Genomic DNA, 18801 nt, shown 5'->3' on the forward strand with positions numbered 1-18801 from the left:
AGTATTTGGTTTTGGTGTGGTTCAATTTGTTTGATGGTGTATTTTACAGTATAAGAATGGATAAATCCTGTTTAATTTTCAAATTCCATCAATACATCGACAATCAATTTAGACCACACCCTTATCTAAAATCACAAAATTTAATAAATCTTAATTTTATTCAAACGGGGTCATTTTCACTGCTTTCCATAATTTTGCAAAACTTATGTTCTAATTTAACAATGCATTATGTAGGAATACACTACCGGACCTTATTGTAACCAATGTAAGCCCAACTCATTCCATTTGAGCACCAGAAATCAATTCGGTTGCATATCGTGCTTCTGCATGGGTGTCACTCAGCAGTGCAGCAGTTCCAGTTGGTACCGCGATACCGTATGTTCAAATTCAATTTTTGGTTAATGTAAACCAAAAAAATAACATATTTTTGCAATTTAGATCAGTTCACTGTTCACCAGCAGCACGAACGACTTCAGACTGACAGAATTGACCAAAGAGAACACCTTCACCGAAGGAATAAGACTGAATCAGAACAGCAGGGAAATCGCCTACAACTCATTTAGCCAGCCTGAAGTTTATTACTGGACTTTACCCAATAAATATTTAGGGGACAAGGTTACGTCTTATGGCGGATACTTAAAATATACCATTAGAAATACTCCAGTTCCGGGAGGTGCGAGTTCTCGAAATAATGCTCCAGATGTTGAACTTGTTAGTGTAAGTATAAATTTAAAATAGGAAAATCTTCTAGCATAGTAATTGTTAATTTTTTTTGATAGGCCAACCACATCAATCTCCAATACTTCTCCACTAATTCTACTCAACCGACCAATTCAGTACAAACGTTCGAGGTTCCTCTATTAGAACAATACTGGCAGCGCAATGACGGTGTAAAAACAGACAGAGAACACTTGCTGATGGCTTTGGCTGACGTACAGGCTATCTACATCAAAGCCACTTACTTTACCAACACTCAAGAAGCTGCTTTGATTTCCGTGTCTCTGGATACCGCAATCGATCAAAACACCGGTAGAGAACGCGCATTTGAAGTGGAACAATGTCACTGTCCTGCAGGATACATGGGATTGTCCTGCGAAGATTGCGCTTTTGGTTACACCAGGTCGGACGAAGGAATTTATTTAGAGTTGTGTGTACCCTGCGAGTGTAATGGATATTCCAACGAATGCGATCCTGAAACTGGAATCTGCAGGGTAACTTTTAGTTTATGATTTCGTGTTCAAGGAATTTTTTGGGCTTTTAGAATTGCAGAAGTAATACAGCTGGTGATCAGTGCGATCAATGTTTGCCAGGTTTTACCGGAGATCCAACACGTGGTGAACCTTGTGTTCCTCACGGACAGCCAACTCCCTGCAATTGTGATCCTCGAGGAAGCACTTATGTTGGATGTCAAAATGGAATTTGTCAATGCAAAGTAAGATATCTGATATTAAAAAATACTATAAAATCTTTTTTAAGATATACATTTGCAAAGGGAGCTCATTATGAAGTTCTTGACAAATTTTCCTTACTTACAGTTAGCACATAACTCCCCTTCTGATCAAAAAAATACTATTACAGGTCGTCTTAACAATAATACTAATTATTGGTTATATAAATTTTTTAGACCAACGTTGAAGGTCCAAATTGTGATCGATGTCGCAATGGTACTTACGGTTTAAGTGCAGACAATATCGAAGGATGTGAATTCTGCTACTGTTTCGGTGTATCTTCAGAATGCAGCGAAAGTCAACTTAACATAGAACAGATCCCAGTACAAGTCACTGAAGAACACGGTTTTATTCTCACAGACCAATATTTCAAAGAAACAATTACAACAGGATTCATGACAAATTTAGCTCACAACGAGATTGGCTACACGTTCCCACCTAGCAGAAGAGAAAGAATGTATTGGTCGTTACCGTCAATTTTCACAGGAAACCAAATTAAATCTTACGGAGGCCGTTTAGAATACATGCAACGGTACAGTGACTTACCTCATGCACAATACTACCTGGATAAGGATATTATAATCACCGGAAACAACGTGGTGATTTATTGGTCCAATCCTGCTGAACTGAAGTCGGAAATTGTGAACAGTATAAGTGCAAGAATACATCCCAGCGCCAACTGGTTTAGACTGGACCAAAGTAGAGCACCAAAGTCCGCTTCCAGAGAAGATATTTTGACTGTTCTGGCAAAAATTGATAACATACTTATACGAGCTACGCCATCCACTGATACCTCCACCACCTTCTTGAGCGACATCACTTTGGATACCGCTGTCGAAGTTTACACCGGTAAACCTCAAGCTCACAGTGTTGAAACTTGCAGGTATGGAAACTTTCATGGAAAAATTGTTTGTTCTATTACTTATTCATAAATATAATATGTCAAACTGATGAAGAAATTGAATTTTTAAATTCATGTAACAGTATCTGATAATTCTAGTTTATTTTGGCAGTACAATTTTTGAGTGTTACATAAATAATTTTTTAGGTGTCCTCAAGGCTACAGAGGAACCTCGTGCGAATCGTGTTCTTCGGGTTACTACAGAGACTGGTCGTACTCGGGTACCAACTCGTTGGGTTCGTGCAGACCGTGCCCTTGCAACGGAAGAGAAGAGAGTTGTTCCTTTGACCAGTCATCTCGAGGAGTGGTGTGCCATTGTCATCCTGGATATGGTGGAAGATACTGCGAGGAAAGTAAGTTCTGATATTTTGATTTTTGCATGGCATGATTTGACGATGGACTTTTTTTGGGGAGGGATAGTGGTTTTATACTTTTGCATGCACTTTTTTTGCACTTTTAGGTGTTACATTGGCACACAATGTTGTGTGTAAGTGATCTGCAGTTGAAAAATTGGCAAATTATATCTCTAAAACAAATAAACTGTTTTATCAGTTGGGGACTTACTGTATATAATAAATAAGTACTTGCAAATTGTTGTACCAAGAAACAATTCACGTCAAATGCACATTGTACAACTCAAAATTTTCATTTATTAATTATTACACTCACTTAACCTTAACTTACCACTCACAGCGGAACCACCCGGAGAGATTTCATTGCAGGTGATCATGTCACCTCCAAGGGTTGTTGCACCAATTGGTCAACAAGTGGAGTTTACTTGCACATACAGAGCAAAAAACCTAACGGAAGATTTGAAAATTGTCATTAAAAGTGAGAACAGCGGTTTACAAGTGCCCATCAAGGACGTGGCACAATTTTCTGATGGGAGTGGAGCCCAGACGACGTTCATGGCAGTCGTTGGTTGTGTACGCGCAACTATACGATGTCTTATCTTAAACAGAAATGACGTTGTATTAGGTTCGGCAGACGTGGCTCTTATTCCAGGTTTGGTCCAAATCAGCACCAACATCCGTTATTTCCTGTAGAGCTTGTTGTGATCGACTTTGTCGCTACATTGCTATCGATTTCATCCAGTGTAGTTCCGACTAGTATACTAGCGATCCTGTGACGATAAATTGATATTCTAATGGTTAATCATTTTTGTTGAGGTGCTCATACATTGGTTTTTGAGTGCTTATAGTGTGCAGATGGTGGTGGTTTTTAGCTTGAGTTTGCGATGTATGGGCACCAAAGAATAAATAACCAATATAGTAATGAAACTTGTTTGTAACCCTCCGTTGGCACTCGTTAACTTTATATTTTATGCGCATTTGTTGTTTTTGAAACCATCATAATATGAGTACTTTATTCAATTGAAACAAACCAGTGTGTATTATTCAGTTAATGACTTTAACTGCAAGTTGCAGTGCCAGATTAACTGGAAAATATACCATAATTGGTTTGTTGCAAACTGATTGTACTGTTTATTGTCTGTTATAGTACTTGTAAATAATTTTCATTTAATCCTTTTAATTCAATGATTCCAGGCTCACATGTTCTTACTCGTTTTTGTGATTTTTTGGAAATTGATAATGCAAGAACAGTGAGCTGTTTTAGCGATCAATTGCTAATTTGAATTAATTTTGTAGCTGAAATTATAACCTCAACAAGAGGACCAAATCAAAACGAACCCACACCAATTCCTCCAACCATTGATGTGGTTATTACCGGACATAATATCGAAATATACCAAATTGGCAGCAGTTTAAAGTTGAACTGTTCAGCGGTTTCAAGAATCAGCTCTTCAGTAAGTGAAATAGTATATTATAAACAATAATGTTCAGGTTTAGTCTTGTTCTACGAGGCAGAACTGTTAAGTAATACTCACTTTTCTTATAAACTTTAGTTATGCAGTAATATTAGAGTTAAAATATTCAATTTTTAAATTTTTAGCCTGTAAGAATTAATTGGTCCAAAGAAAGTGACAGATTACCATATTACGCTATCGATGATGGACGCGGCCAATTATTAATTCCAAGCTTAAGCCCCTCTGACTCTGGCCGGTATATTTGTAAAGCCGATGATGGACACTCGGTTGTCACTGAAAGCATCAACATCGTTGTTGGAGGTAAAGTACCCTTCAGATCTTTATACAGTTATGAAACTAATCGTTTTTCTTAAACATGCGTCTAAAAAGTTGATTATAAGGGAAGCATTAACCAGTCAAGTAGGTATTTGTGTTTGACTTTTTAATTCTAATAATAATAATATTTGAGCTGAAATAATATTTACTTACGCCTAAGTTTGATTGGTGTTTTACAAATATTTTAGAAACAAGAGATGTACCTCCTTCTGTCGCTCTTTCGGAACCTTTTGTACAAGCCAGCGAAGGTCAACTGATCGATGTAAGGTGCTCCGCAACTGGCAATCCTTTACCAGACTATTACTTGTCAAGAACTGATGGTCAGGCACTTAATCCATCTGTAAGTTTCTGCAATTAACAATTAACTACAAACCTTCATAAAATTGTACTAATGCAGCATTCCTTTGACAATGGAGTCTTCCGCATTCATCAAGCCAGAACATCGGACGGGGGACATTATCAATGTACCGCAATAAATCGGGCAGGTCAAGCTTCCAAAAGCTTCGAGGTTCAAGTGATCGCTGGTTCGGTTCTGAGTGTGAAAGTAGAACCGCCTTTCTTTAATGGTCAAGCCGGAGATTCAGTGATTTTGAAATGTATCGCTGACAGAGGTCAAAGCATTCGTTGGAGTAAACAAAGCGGATCCCTACCTTATCAAAATCGTGACGAAAATGGAGTACTAGTTATTCAAGACGCTCAACCTTCCGACTCTGGCACTTACATTTGTACTGTCACTTCGTATGATGGTACTAAAGGAACACAAGTTGTGTCAGTAGACATTAAAAGTAGTGTAAGGTAATTAAACAATAAAAAAAAACACGTTAAAATTCTAACCATACACATTTTAATTGCACTTCAGCACTAAACCAACTGTGAGGATCGTCCCAGACACACTTACCTTGAGACAAGGAGAAACAACCGATGTGAGATGTGAAGCGGGTGGAGTTCCAATCAATTCCGTCAAATGGACCAAGTATAATGGAGAATTAGGTGGCAACGTGCAACAAATAGGAAACGACTTACATATCACCAATGCCAGAATTGAAGATCGCGGCATTTACACCTGTGTAGTATCCAACGGTTTTGAAATAGCACAAGGATCAGCCCGTATTGAAGTTACTCGTAAGTTATTCTACCGATTTGGTTAGCTTTTTAGAAACAGTTGTATTGTTTAGGTTTTGAGAGTCCTTTAGTACAAATATTGCCAGACGGAGGAAATCTGACAGCATTCTCGGGAGACACGGTGCAATTGCAATGCCGAGTAATTCAAGGTTATCCAGCTCCAGCAGTGACATGGAATAGGCCAAATGGCCGACCGTTAACTCAAAATGTTGAAGTTTTAGCAGGAGGAAATATTAGGTAACTTCTGTTCGCCTTTATAGTATTTAAACGTCTTAATTTTTCTTAATTATAACTTGGAAATTGGAGCGAAAAAAACATTTCAATCATATTCTTTTTCAGAATCATGGATATAACTCCAAGTGAACAAGGCGAATATATTTGCACGGCCAAAAATGAGGCAGGAACGGCCACGGCAGTGGCGTACATCACCGTCAACGTCCCACCCAGTGTTAGTGTCATCCCCGACCAGGATATAATTCTCAGACCAATCAACGATAATTTACGTCTTGAATGTTATGGTAGCGGAGATCCACAACCTTCTGTCAGCTGGGTTAAAGCTACTTCATCAGATTAGTAAGTGTGCCCAAAAGTGAATCATTTAAAATTTTACGCATGGAATTTTTTCTAGCTACTCACAAACAGTTGGACCCTATCAGACGACTCCCGCTTATTTGGATATACCTCGTCTAAGTCAACAGGACGCAGGAGTTTACATTTGTGTTGGTAAAAGTAGCGCAGGAGTGACTGAACGAAGAGTGCGCATAGACATTTTGCCCGATAGAGGCGATAACCCCGGTAAGTAAAGCAAAAAATTCAAATCTTTAGTGGTGCTGGTATAACTAATTAAGTAATTCAAATAATGCAATAAAATGTCTTAGCTGCCCAACGACTCACTGATTGTTTTACTGTACTTCTGTACTGATAAGTATAGTAAGACAGTAAGGGCTTTATATTTAACAGCTCTAAAAAACTACCTGTATTGTACCTTTCATGAAAAAAACTAATAAAATTAAAAGCGAATACTATAAATTATAAGTGAAAGCAAAACTCAGAGTCGATCTCCACAAATATATATTAATACTAAGTTGTTATCTGCCTAACATGTTTCGGATGTATTCAGACACCCATCTTCAGAGGCTTAACTACATTACTAGTCTGCTGGCTGTCATTCTACAAGGGGGGACAGCTGAACCCAGATGTACTAAGGTGGTTTTTTAATTCTATACGGGGGAAAAAAACCTTTATCAAAAAACCCAGTTCTGGTTCTGAGGTGATAGGTTGCTTGGTTTTTTATTCTCGAAGGGGAAAAAAACTTACAAAACCCAGTGTTGATGTCAAAGAGAAGAAGTCAGTTGCTTGGTTTTTTATTCTTGAAGGATAAAAAACCAAGCAACTGACTTAGTACATCTGGGTTCAGCTGTCCCCCCTTGTAGAATGACAGCCAGTAGACTAGTGATCTAGTTAAGCCTCTGAAGATGGGTGTCTGAATACACCCGAAACATGTTAGGCAGATAACAACTTAGTATTAATATATATTTGTGGAGATCGACTCTGAGTTTTGCTTTCACTTACACTCACTACTCCACTGCGTGCATATGGACTACTACTTCTCGTTATAAATTATAGTTTAACATTCCTATTTAATTTTACTACTACTGTTTAATTATATTTGCTTCTTACATTTTATAACGCTTTATCGCTAACGTCTAATGGGTCTGCTTTTTTTGCTTCGCCGATTTGGATCAGGATATTATCGTCCAGGTGAGAACATTATGAAATGTTTTCTTTAAAGAGAAGTTTTAATGGATTACATTTCCTGTAAATTTTAGGTGGGGATACAGGATCGTTACCGGTAGCAATTGAAGATTTTACTGCCATTGCAGGGGCTAGAGGTGAATTGAGGTGTACTGTTTCTTCAGCAGACAGTAAGTTCACATTAAAGCATTTGTCAGATTTAGTCAAATTAGTAAATTTATGTAATGAATTAACAGAATTTAACGCAATTTCAGACCCTATCAATCCTTCGTCCATTGAATGGAAGCGCGTTGGAAGCGAGCTATTACCTAACAACGCTTATTCAACAAACGGCGTCCTGTACATCGAAAATGTCCAACCAGATTCCGCAGGAGAATACGAATGTATCGCTTTTGATCCTTCAAACAGGAATACCATATACACGATAAGAAGCAGACTTCGAGTTATTTGTAAGTACAGCATTTACGTGCACTTCTAAGCTACAAGTGTCCCTCTTCAGTATTTTTGGCACTTGCTAGCATTGCTTTATATTTGACACTTTATAACAGATTCAATGTGTTTGTTTCAAACTAGCCGAAGAAGACATATGTGCACTAGGAGGTACTGTATGTTTTCGTCGGTGGTACAATAATATGATATTTGTAATGGCAGTTATGTGTGTATAGTTTGTGAGAATTATTTTTGACTGAATATAGTTAGGTATGCATGAATAGTACACAACTAAAGAACTAGTTACGTATATTATCAATAATGTTCAGCTCTGACAATAATTTAAGAACAAAAAGTTCGCATGTTGGACTTCATCATCACATTTCAACTGCATGATGTTTCAGAAAGATACTCATTTTGGTATATTAAACTTCTTTTTTATTTATTAAAGTAACGAACTTAAACTCAAATCTATCATTTACAAAAGTTCCATAAGTACTAGTTGTAGTAGAGAGTAGTAAAAATACATATAAAAGAGTGTTTGATAATGTTTGGAAAACTATATGTATTTTTGATGACTCTACTAATCATAATCCAAGCATGTCAAGTTAGAAGTTTTCTTGACCAATACAATGTTTTTCATGGTGTTGATGACATATTATCCATCAAATTGAGACATATGTACAGAACAATTCAAAATTTTGTCTGTATTTCATAAAAAAAAATATGTATGTGGTTTTCAAAGTTAGAATTTCTTTTTAAAAAACAGCTACTTATTATGAGTTTTGTTTGTCTATTCTAGTTTAATTAATATTTTCAAACTAAAGCAGTTGAAACTTTATTCTTATAGCACCGCCAAGAATTCTTTTGAATCCAATACGACAGACAGTAAGACAAGGTGATAATGCTTACATTGAATGCACTGCAACCGGAGACGAGCCCATCGATATCTATTGGCTGCCAGTAAATCGCTCCTTCCCATATTCGGTTTACACCAACAAAGGAGGCATTCGATTCAGTAACATTAAACTGGAAGACACTGGAAAGTACCGATGTGTGGCCAAAAACCACGCTGGAGAAGCTGATTCTGTCGCTGAGGTTGTTGTAACATGTAAGTATAGAGATTTCTTCTTGTTTTTCAAACGAAGTTTTTGGTCCAGTTGGCTATATAATTCTTCATTATGTGTGCATGTTCTAAATTATTAGTTCTATACTACATGTATGGAACAACTAGTAAAGTTATCTATAATGAAGAAAACAACTACCAGAGAACGGACAGATTTCAATTCAGTTTCTGTCACATTTTCTGTATGTTTCCCTTGATAATTCTCTTCCCTCGTTTCAAGAATACGGCCTCTGAAGCAAACGTGACGTGATTTGCCAGTCGTTCACATGATCATTTTATTAAAATGTTTCACATTTGCTTCATTCAGTTTTTCCATCCTAGTTTCGATTTTCCGTATAGGTATTTAAAACTAATGGTTTCCTATACAAAAAAAATGTAATAAACTAAAACAACTATACTTCCAGACGATCCTACGGTACACCATCCCGAAGTCGCAGACCGTCGAGTAAATGCTTCCGCAGGAAGTAGTGCAACTTTGCTTTGCCGACCTGGCATTGGATCAGAAAATTATCCAGTCACGTGGAATTATGAAAATAGACGTCTACCTGACAATGCCTATGTAAATGGTACTGTTCTGGTGGTGCACCGCTTGACTAAAGAAAACCAAGGACAGTATTTCTGTGAGGTTCATACTCCCACCGGAATTTTGTCAGACTATGTGTACCTCGAAGTTTCCGGTAAGTTATCCCTTTTAAAGAAAGCTGTTTCTAATCACTTGTTTTACTCAATTTTACTTACTGGATTTTATATCAATCTATCAAGCTGTTGAATCCGGTTGTATTGTGTCTTAGCTTTTTGTCATAACTTAGTGATATATAATTAAGCCAAAGATATCAGATATCCACAAATTCTATATGGTGAATGATAGCATGATATTATTTTTTTTTAAATGTGTTAAGTTGAGTAAAAAACTAGAGAAACTGTATTGTTTCGACTGGCTCTAGCGACGCTAATTTATCTACTGGTGCGACATTTGGCAATATAAAATTGTTATTAATTACATTCAAGCAAATTTATATACTTTGTTTAGTCTTTAGATAATCTTCAAAATATAATAAGTTGTAGTAGTCCATATTCTTTCAGTGGAGTCGCAAGAGTACGAAAGGAAGGAAATGACAAACAGTCTTCTCCACAATAATTTATTATGACCTTAGATGGTAAGGTCTGCTCAACAAGTTTCGGTCACATAAATGACCATCTTCAGGAGCTCAAATCAGTCGATCAATGTGACTACTGTCTTTTTACAAGGGGAAAGACAGAGAGACCCATGTTATAACGAATTAGTGAATTTAACATAGTTAAATAGGTGAACAAAGCTCATTATGGAGAAAAAACTAACTATAGCACATTAAATTAAAAATTAAACAAAAAACTTAAACTAGACCCATTTAGGGCTGGGTGAGACCCTAGGGGGAAAAAAGAGAGTTTTTTTTTTCTCCATAATGAGCTTTGTTCACCTATTTAACTATGTTAAATTCACTAATTCGTTATAACATGGGTCTCTCTGTCTCTCCCCTTGTAAAAAGACAGTAGTCACATTGATCGACTGATTTGAGCTCCTGAAGATGGTCATTTATGTGACCGAAACTTGTTGAGCAGACCTTACCATCTAAGGTCATAATAAAGTATTGTAGAGAAGACTGTTTGTCATTTCCTTCCTTTCATATAATAAGTAGCTGTGAAATGGAACATAAATCATAAGTGGTTTAGTTGTTGCTCTTAAAACAAATTATTACAGAGTTTAAATCGAGAAAGGCTCTATCTGTATCTGTTATAGTATATATTTTTAATATATTTAATAAAAATCAGCGGTTTTTTACTCAACTAACTTTGCATGACGTATACAGAAGGTCCTAAATCTCCCTGCCCGTCCGGTTGGTGGAGGTGCGACAATGGTAACTGTATCTCCCAGAGAGCAAAATGCAATGAGATGGACGATTGCTTTGACGGTTCCGATGAGCGTAATTGCGTTAGGACATCACGGGGTTCGTTTAGCCACCCTTTAGACACTGAGTAGCTGTTTTTCTTTTAACTGACCTTATGTCACCCACCTACAGTGTTTTTATCTCCTGTACACCTATAAAGACCGTCTTGCTCACTCTTAGTAAAACTTGTTGGGTTCTGTGTAATGTCCCACGTTATGTTCCGTAATCATAAACTACTTTTTTTGTGTGTCTTTAACTTACTTATGTCTCATAAGTAATGGTACGTTGTTTCCAATTTGAAGGTGCTAAAGTAGCAGTACATTTTGGAAACTGGAAGCAACGAGCTATTTTGTTCCTCTGTTCCTTCTCTTGTGTAATTAATATGTGTAACCTTATGTAGATGATTACTAAGCCCCTGTTTTTCTTCCTTGTCAGAAATCTGCATACAGCTCGTGTAATATTATAGTTTATATTACATGATGTTTGGTGTTTTTAAGACCTAAATTATTGTGCAAAAAATTGATCATCATCGTCATTTCAAGATTTTAATTTAACAGCACAAAAAAAATTCAAACATATGACGATCTGTTTTAAAAATATAAATATAAACTGTAATAAAATTACCTAGGAACTCCTAACATTTGTTTGTTGCATCTAAGCTGTACAGATTTCATTCCAGCATTATTCAGACGTAGCATTCATTTGAATCCATATCTTTTTAGGTCCGTCAGTGAAATCTCTTCCAACAATGCCAGCTTTGCACATCACTCCCGAAACCTCTGAATACCCACTAGGATCAACAATTGACGTTAATTGCCAATCAAATGAACGAGGAGTGATTCCGACTTGGTCTAAACTTGGTGGAGGATTAGCTGAAAACGTACAAAACCGTGCTGGTCGTCTGACTATCTACGATGCTCGACAAGATAATTCTGGCACTTACAGATGCGAAGCTACTGGTGAACAAGAAAGCTACTATAAAGATCTTACTATTGTTGTTGAAGGTAAAACCCCTCACTGATTAGCTATAGAGAAATTTACAATTTGTTTTACCTCCAGATGAACCTGTTAGAGATGAAGTTCCACTACAAGTCCAACGTGCAAAACGTGGTTCTTCAGTAATTCTAGAATGCAACACAGATTTAGAAGAGCCAGTAACCTATTTCTGGAGCAAACAAGGTGGCAGCATACCATTCTACATTGACGAGTACAGCAAGGCTATTCAACTTAACATGGTGGGAGCAATTGACGCTGGAACTTATATCTGTTCCGCTACTAGCCAGAGACGTACATTGGATATTCCCATTGTTCTCGTAGTAACCGGAATTATCCCATATTTCACCCAAGCCCCGAACAGCTACATTACTCTTCCCACTTTGGCCGATGCATATTTGCAATTTAGCTTCGAAATTAGTTTCAAACCTGAAAATGATTACGGATTGATTTTGTATAATGGAAACCGGGAAAATGATAAGGATGGTGATTTCATCGCTCTGGCTTTGGATAGTGGAATACCAGAGTTTTTGTTTAACTTGGGACCTGGCACACCTACTACCACTGTGAGAGGCAATGAGAGTGTAGCTGATAGGCAATGGCATACAATTAAAGTTGTTAGAAACAAGAAAAGAGGTATGTTACGTCTGAAGTTTTAGAGAAAAATGGTTACAAGTTTCAAATTACAGTGATTATGTTTGTGGATGGTAAGGGACCGTTTATAGGCGAGAACGAAGGAAAATACTTTGGTCTGGACTTGACTGAACCACTTTTCCTTGGAGGAGTGCCCAATTATGACAACATTTCTCCAGAAGTAGATATTGACACTGGACTTGTCGGTAAGTGCCTTACTACTACATGAAAAGTTTATATTAAGAAAGTGTGTTCTTTCTTGACTAGGTTGCATTAGCAAATTTAAAATTGGATACACGTACCAAGACATACTGCATGATTCATTAAACTCGACGGGGATTACCAATTGCGAAACCTGTACCGAGGATAAATGTCATAATCGTGGAACATGCCAGGAAGCTTTAACTACAGAAGGATACACTTGCATTTGCCCAGCTAAATTCAGTGGACCTACTTGTAACAAAATGAAGGGAGAAGCGTGTTCCCCATGTAAGTGTATTCTAATATTGTTAGAAGAGGTTCTAAACCAAAATTTGTAGATGCTTGTGGAGTGGGTAAATGCATTGACACTGAATACAGTTTTACATGTCAATGTCCTTTGGGTCGCAGCGGTCGACAATGCGAAAAAACCATTCAAGTTTACGAGCCAGCTTTTAAAGATAACGCGTTCATAGCATATCCACCACCAAAACCGCTGAAAAGAACTAAAATCGAAATGAAAATCAAACCAAAAAGTGTTGATGACTCAGTTTTACTATACGCAGCCGAGACTAACGAAGGGCATGGTGATTTCGTCAGTTTGACAATCAAAGACCGACACTTAGAGTTCAGATTTGATAATGGAAAAGGCCCGGTTGTTATTAGAAGTGACGAATTATTGGTACCTAACAAGTGGACGGTTATTTCCGCCATTCGATCTAGCCAAGATGGGCGAATTATAGTTAATGGACATCCATCACCTTCAATTCGATTCTCTACGTTCCTGAAGACTCTTACTTTGCTGACACCACTTTACGTAGGAGGATATGACGAGCATACTATTCGACTGAATCAAGGCGTAAAAGTGAATAAGGGATTCAATGGGTGCATAGTTGATATTAACATCTCAGGGCTGGATGATAGTATGATGAAGAACATCACCGACTCTTCTAATGTGGAAGATTGTAGCGTTGAGGTATGATTTAGTTTGAACTGACTTGAATAGTTAAAAAAAAGTCAAAATTTGGTGAAGCGTTTGTTTGGAACAAAACACAATGATTTTTTGTCCTAATTTACCACTTTTAATTTGTTAAACGAGTAAAACGTTTTAATGGTCACAAAGTGTAGAAATGGTCACGTTCGTCGTAGCAGTTGTACTTAACTTTGATATTAAAAAGTTATTTAATTTTTATAACAGCAGTTTTGCCGTCACCAAATGTCAAGATAAATAGGTATATAGATATTGAGCTTTGAAATAAAATAATTTTGGCTTTTAGCCATGTAATTAAAAATTGTAACTTTGTGAAAACTTAACTATTTATACAGTACTACAATAATCAGCAAAATAAAAATGTATTAATTGTTTATTAATATTCATAAGTAGATTATTTAGTTCCTTTTAAAATAGCAATACTAAACTATTATTGTTTGTAGGATGACATTGATAACCACATTGAAACTGGCAACTTTGAAGACTCTTTCAAACCGTCAAAAACTGGATGTACCCACAACCCATGCAAAAATAACGCCACCTGTCTCCCACTTTCTCCCTACGAGTACAAATGCGTTTGTATTGGTGCTTTTGCTGGAAAAGACTGCGAAACTTCAGTAGATTTATGCGAAAGTAAACCGTGCCACAATGATGGTATTTGCCGTCGTAATAGTACCGGATTTACATGTGATTGTCCACTTGGCTATGGAGGACCAATTTGTGATCAAAGTATGTTATCTTAATTTAAATTTTTGGTTTAACTTGTGGTTTAACTTGATTAATAATTTAGGAGTGGAATTACGAAGCGATGCTCATTTTGACGGCAACGGTTGGTTAGAGTTTAGCAAATCTTTACTTCCCCACAAAAATGAGAATGAAGAGGAAATAATCGCTCTGGAACTATCTACAAACAAATCAGATGGTCTGATATTCTGGCACGGACAAGACCCTGGTGAAGATGAACAAGGACGAGACTATATTTCTTTAGCTTGTATGATTTCTTTAATTGTATTATTAATTATACTAACGATTCAAATTTTAGTGTCGGATGGGTACTTGGAATTTAGCTATGATTTAGGCAGTGGACCTGCAATATTGCGGAATACTCAGATCAAAGTAAACGACGGAGATAGACATACCGTTATTTTGAAACGACAAGGACGTGAAGGTTCAATTGAGGTCGATCGAACGGACGTGGAAGAGGGCGAATCTGAAGGTGAAGCTAGTTCACTGAATTGCAAAGGTATGTTCTTAACAGTAAGCTGGATAATGGAAAAACTAAAACTTTATCGTGAATTTAGGAAATATATATTTGGGTGGTACCCCAAATGTTAGCAAAATGACCGGCAGTCGGTTTACCAGCGGTTTTGATGGATGCATCCACGGATTTGAGCTGCAACAGTCCAAAACTCTTGATCTGAATATGAAAGCAATCAACGGTCTTAATGTTAAACCGTGCTCTAGGTAAGTTTTGCTTCTAGTCACATGGAATCTTATTTAGAAATGATTGTTTAATTACTTGTTTACAGTACGATTAATTAATTGGCTGTATCAATTTTTCATTTGATGAAGTACCTACTCGTTTTGCTAACTTTGAAAGTAGCTCTTTCTGTTACATTAGGTTTTATTATAAAGAAGTTAAGTGCTGATGTTAGTTAGTTTAATTGTGTGACAATTGTATCACTAAAAATCTGTAAGGATTCTAGTTTCTGTAGACATTTCCATTACTAAAAACCTTTTTATCTTATATTAATTTAATTTTTGTCCTACAAATTAAAAACACACTGACAGTTACTAACTGGAAACTAGTCGAGAGATTAACAAAAACATGTATTATGTTTATTATAGGGAAACAAGCACAATTTTTACAGTCCCCCTTCAATAAGACCTAGGCAGATTGGTGAAGGGTGAGCAGTAATATTAGGGTTTATTTCATCGAGCTTTATTGGGGAAATATGCGGAAGTGTTATAGGAATTTCACTGTTATACATAATAACATTTCTGTTATTTAAGGTGATACAAAATTTTGTTACCAGCTAGCAACACTTCTAATCTCTAGAGCTTTAGTTATACTAAAAACCAACCAAACTCTTCTACTTGTTATGAACTAGAACTCAACTCAAACCTTAAATTTTGAATCACCTTACATTGACTGAACTTAATGAAATAAGTAAGTTTGGGGCATCTTTTTACGTCTAACAACTAAAAAAGCATCATTAAACACCCACTTACTAACAAAATATTTCCCATTTTCACGCTGCTAACTAAAAGACTAAGATGGATTTCTTCGTCTCTAATCATTTATCCCGATGAGTTCGACGATTTTGTCGAACCGCCACCGGTAAATATAATTCATCCAAAGCCATCCAGCGTTGCTCAAACAGTCCGCCAACACAGCTGGCTGCTGTTAACCGTCCTGTATTTCACGTGGAGAACGGTTTGTTGACCACTCTGTATAAAAATTCTAGAGTAATAAATCCATCCCATGCAATAAACATATTATATACATATCAAAAGTGCGTTTGTATGAAGTATAAGTAAAAAGTGTGATGTTCTTTACACTTGGAATATTATCAGTCTTTCTTCTACTCTCTCTTTATCTTTTTTGTTTTGAAAACGTTTTTTCAAAAAATACTTACTTTAACACATCACTAATTAATAAGTATATTGACAGAACTTTTATTAGTTTTTTGTATTCCAGTGTAAAGAACCAGCGTGTAAAAATATACATATTTAAGATAGGTAATCTGGGTAACTTTTGCTAAAAATTGATATGTGATATCAAATTTTTAACTAAAAGTTGCCTACTGTTAAATAATATAAAAATAGTTAGCTATTTGCCTGGCAACAAACCTACTTTCTGGAGCCAGGATGTATTATAAATATACAATAACTCAGCCAATGACAGTATTACGTTAAGGTATTGAGCAGGATAAAAACATGATTGTATACTTGCTTGAATTTCTTTGCTTAAACAGTATTTTCCATTTTGTATATACAATTTCATTAATAATCCATTAATGGTGTTATACTATGACTGACTGATCATATTTTTTTGTTTATTATGCCTAATTTTTTCTGGAGGTTCAGTTTGTATTTAGGTGAGTGCTTTAGGGTGACTTTGTAAATAGCGCTTTAGCTTACTATTATTTCAATGAACTTGGTTTTACTAATGTTTTATTTTATGTTACAGTTTTTCCGACATTGACAACAACATTTGGTCCGAGGAATTGATTAATTAAGCAAACAACTTTAGAAAATCATCATCCCGGCAAAATATTTCATTTTAAGTGTTCACTTTTTCATGTGTTCTTAAATTTTTTTTTATATAAGAAACCGTCAGTGTTCTGTTAAATGATCTAATTGTTTACTGTGCGTTCTGCAACGTGGACTGTATTTCAGCCTTTTGCTTCAATTATTACGCTTTCACTTTATAACGCTTAAATCTGGAATACAGCACGTTCACTACACTTACAGCACAGTTTCTAAACTGCCATTATTGTTTTTATACATCCTTTTTTATACGTTATATTATGTCTTTTTAAATAAATTAAGCGATTTGTATAGTAAAAATATTGTGCCATTGTAGATTCTAGATAGGTATCGGGAAACTACACAACAGTCCATTTGTATAATTTTTCAAATGTTAGATCTTAATATAGTGTTAATTTATATGGTGCTATTAACAATGTATTACGCTGAAAGTATTTCGATTTACCTATTTTTTAAGAGCCGTCCACGGCCAGTTAATAGGAGTACTTATAAAATTGTTTTCGAAAAGCTTTGACCATGTGATTATACGAAACGAAACAAAAACGTATCAACTATGGTGATTAACAAAAATATTTAAGAGAAGAAACATTATATAAACGTAGGCTATAAGGACGTTTTGTAAAAATGTTTTAGTTTCATTCCTTTTTATTTTTTAATTAAATGTATTGCTAATTTAACACCAAATATTAAAGAGTATTTTATGGTTGTCGATGGTCCTTAAAATTCTTTTTAAAATATTGGAATAGATCTAATCTAACTTTGTTGTCTAAAGCCATTAACAAAAAAAAAACATATTAAAAGTGCATTTTCAATAACAAGAGACAATAAATAAGTTAATGTATGTACAACTGAGTTTTATTGTTTTATTAATTGCTCCCAAGTAAACATTTTATTGTTGCACTTAACAATCCCTAGAAATTTTATTTCATTGTTCTGAACTCCATAAACAGATATCACATAAAAACGTCTGCTCTCTAGAAACAATCTTTACGAGTTTGACAAAAGTATCAACTTATTCTTGGTTCAAAAAAAATTCTTTCTGCTAGAATTTTTACAGAAAACCAGGCATGTTATCAGAAGAGCAGAAACACAAAGAGGTACATTTTAGTTACTCCTAATACTTGCTTTATTCGCTAGATTATCAAGAATACGAAATTCACATCTGTGCTCCTGATAGAAAATACAATTTTTACAGAAAACCAGGCATGTTATCAGAAGAGCAGAATCACAAAGAGGTAAATTTTAGTTACTCCTAATACTTGCTTTATTTGCTAGATTATCAAGAATACGAAATTCACATCTTTCATATCTGTGCTCCTGATAGAAAATACAATTTTTACAGAAAACCAGGCATGTTATCAGAAGAGCAGAAACACAAAGAGGTAAATTTTAGTTACTCCTAATACTTGCTTTATTTGCTAGATTATCAAGAATACGAAATTCACGTCTTTCATATCTGTGCTCCTGATAGAAAATACAATTTTTACAGAAAACCAGACATGTTATCAGAAGAGCAGAAACACAAAGAGGTAAATTTTAGTTACTCCTAATACTTGCTTTATTCGCTAGATTATCAAGAATACGAAATTCACATCTTTCATATCTGTGCTCCTGATAGAAAATACAATTTTTACAGAAAACCAGGCATGTTATCAGAAGAGCAGAAACACAAAGAGGTACATTTTAGTTACTCCTAATACTTGCTTTATTCGCTAGATTATCAAGAATACGAAATTCACATCTGTGCTCCTGATAGAAAATACAATTTTTACAGAAAACCAGGCATGTTATCAGAAGAGCAGAATCACAAAGAGGTAAATTTTAGTTACTCCTAATACTTGCTTTATTTGCTAGATTATCAAGA

At 35.7% G+C, this 18801-nt stretch overlaps 1 protein-coding gene across 34 annotated transcripts in view; it reads left to right on the forward strand.

Annotated features, from left to right (window-relative positions):
• Nucleotides 1-17785, forward strand: part of trol (terribly reduced optic lobes) — a 141726-nt gene extending 123941 nt beyond the window's left edge. For 29 of the 34 annotated variants that reach the window (XM_081977375.1, XM_081977379.1, XM_081977395.1 and 26 more), the window contains 31 exons: nucleotides 235-375; nucleotides 439-717; nucleotides 780-1211; nucleotides 1262-1432; nucleotides 1625-2331; nucleotides 2497-2702; nucleotides 3043-3354; nucleotides 3999-4156; nucleotides 4303-4477; nucleotides 4681-4832; nucleotides 4890-5287; nucleotides 5352-5614; nucleotides 5668-5851; nucleotides 5954-6187; nucleotides 6243-6409; nucleotides 7361-7375; nucleotides 7444-7539; nucleotides 7624-7818; nucleotides 8649-8909; nucleotides 9329-9601; nucleotides 10772-10909; nucleotides 11572-11853; nucleotides 11909-12478; nucleotides 12532-12681; nucleotides 12743-12964; nucleotides 13015-13649; nucleotides 14108-14393; nucleotides 14455-14655; nucleotides 14707-14907; nucleotides 14966-15128; nucleotides 16858-17785. In XM_081977375.1, coding sequence (XP_081833501.1) covers nucleotides 235-375; nucleotides 439-717; nucleotides 780-1211; nucleotides 1262-1432; nucleotides 1625-2331; nucleotides 2497-2702; nucleotides 3043-3354; nucleotides 3999-4156; nucleotides 4303-4477; nucleotides 4681-4832; nucleotides 4890-5287; nucleotides 5352-5614; nucleotides 5668-5851; nucleotides 5954-6187; nucleotides 6243-6409; nucleotides 7361-7375; nucleotides 7444-7539; nucleotides 7624-7818; nucleotides 8649-8909; nucleotides 9329-9601; nucleotides 10772-10909; nucleotides 11572-11853; nucleotides 11909-12478; nucleotides 12532-12681; nucleotides 12743-12964; nucleotides 13015-13649; nucleotides 14108-14393; nucleotides 14455-14655; nucleotides 14707-14907; nucleotides 14966-15128; nucleotides 16858-16906 — 7716 coding nt within the window. In that variant the 3' untranslated portion in view covers nucleotides 16907-17785. Of the gene's footprint in view, nucleotides 1-234; nucleotides 376-438; nucleotides 718-779; nucleotides 1212-1261; nucleotides 1433-1624; nucleotides 2332-2496; nucleotides 2703-3042; nucleotides 3355-3998; nucleotides 4157-4302; nucleotides 4478-4680; nucleotides 4833-4889; nucleotides 5288-5351; nucleotides 5615-5667; nucleotides 5852-5953; nucleotides 6188-6242; nucleotides 6410-7360; nucleotides 7376-7443; nucleotides 7540-7623; nucleotides 7819-8648; nucleotides 8910-9328; nucleotides 9602-10771; nucleotides 10910-11571; nucleotides 11854-11908; nucleotides 12479-12531; nucleotides 12682-12742; nucleotides 12965-13014; nucleotides 13650-14107; nucleotides 14394-14454; nucleotides 14656-14706; nucleotides 14908-14965; nucleotides 15129-15512; nucleotides 15572-16857 lie in introns of all 34 variants that reach the window. The other 5 variants (XM_081977377.1, XM_081977380.1, XM_081977387.1 and 2 more) reach the window with 5 other exon arrangements.
• The last annotated feature ends 1016 nt before the right edge of the window (nucleotides 17786-18801 follow it).

Source organism: Ips typographus, linkage group LG4, assembly GCF_016097725.1.
Source record: "Ips typographus isolate SLU linkage group LG4, UJ_Ityp_2.0, whole genome shotgun sequence".
Classification (NCBI taxonomy): Eukaryota; Metazoa; Arthropoda; class Insecta; order Coleoptera; family Curculionidae; genus Ips; species Ips typographus.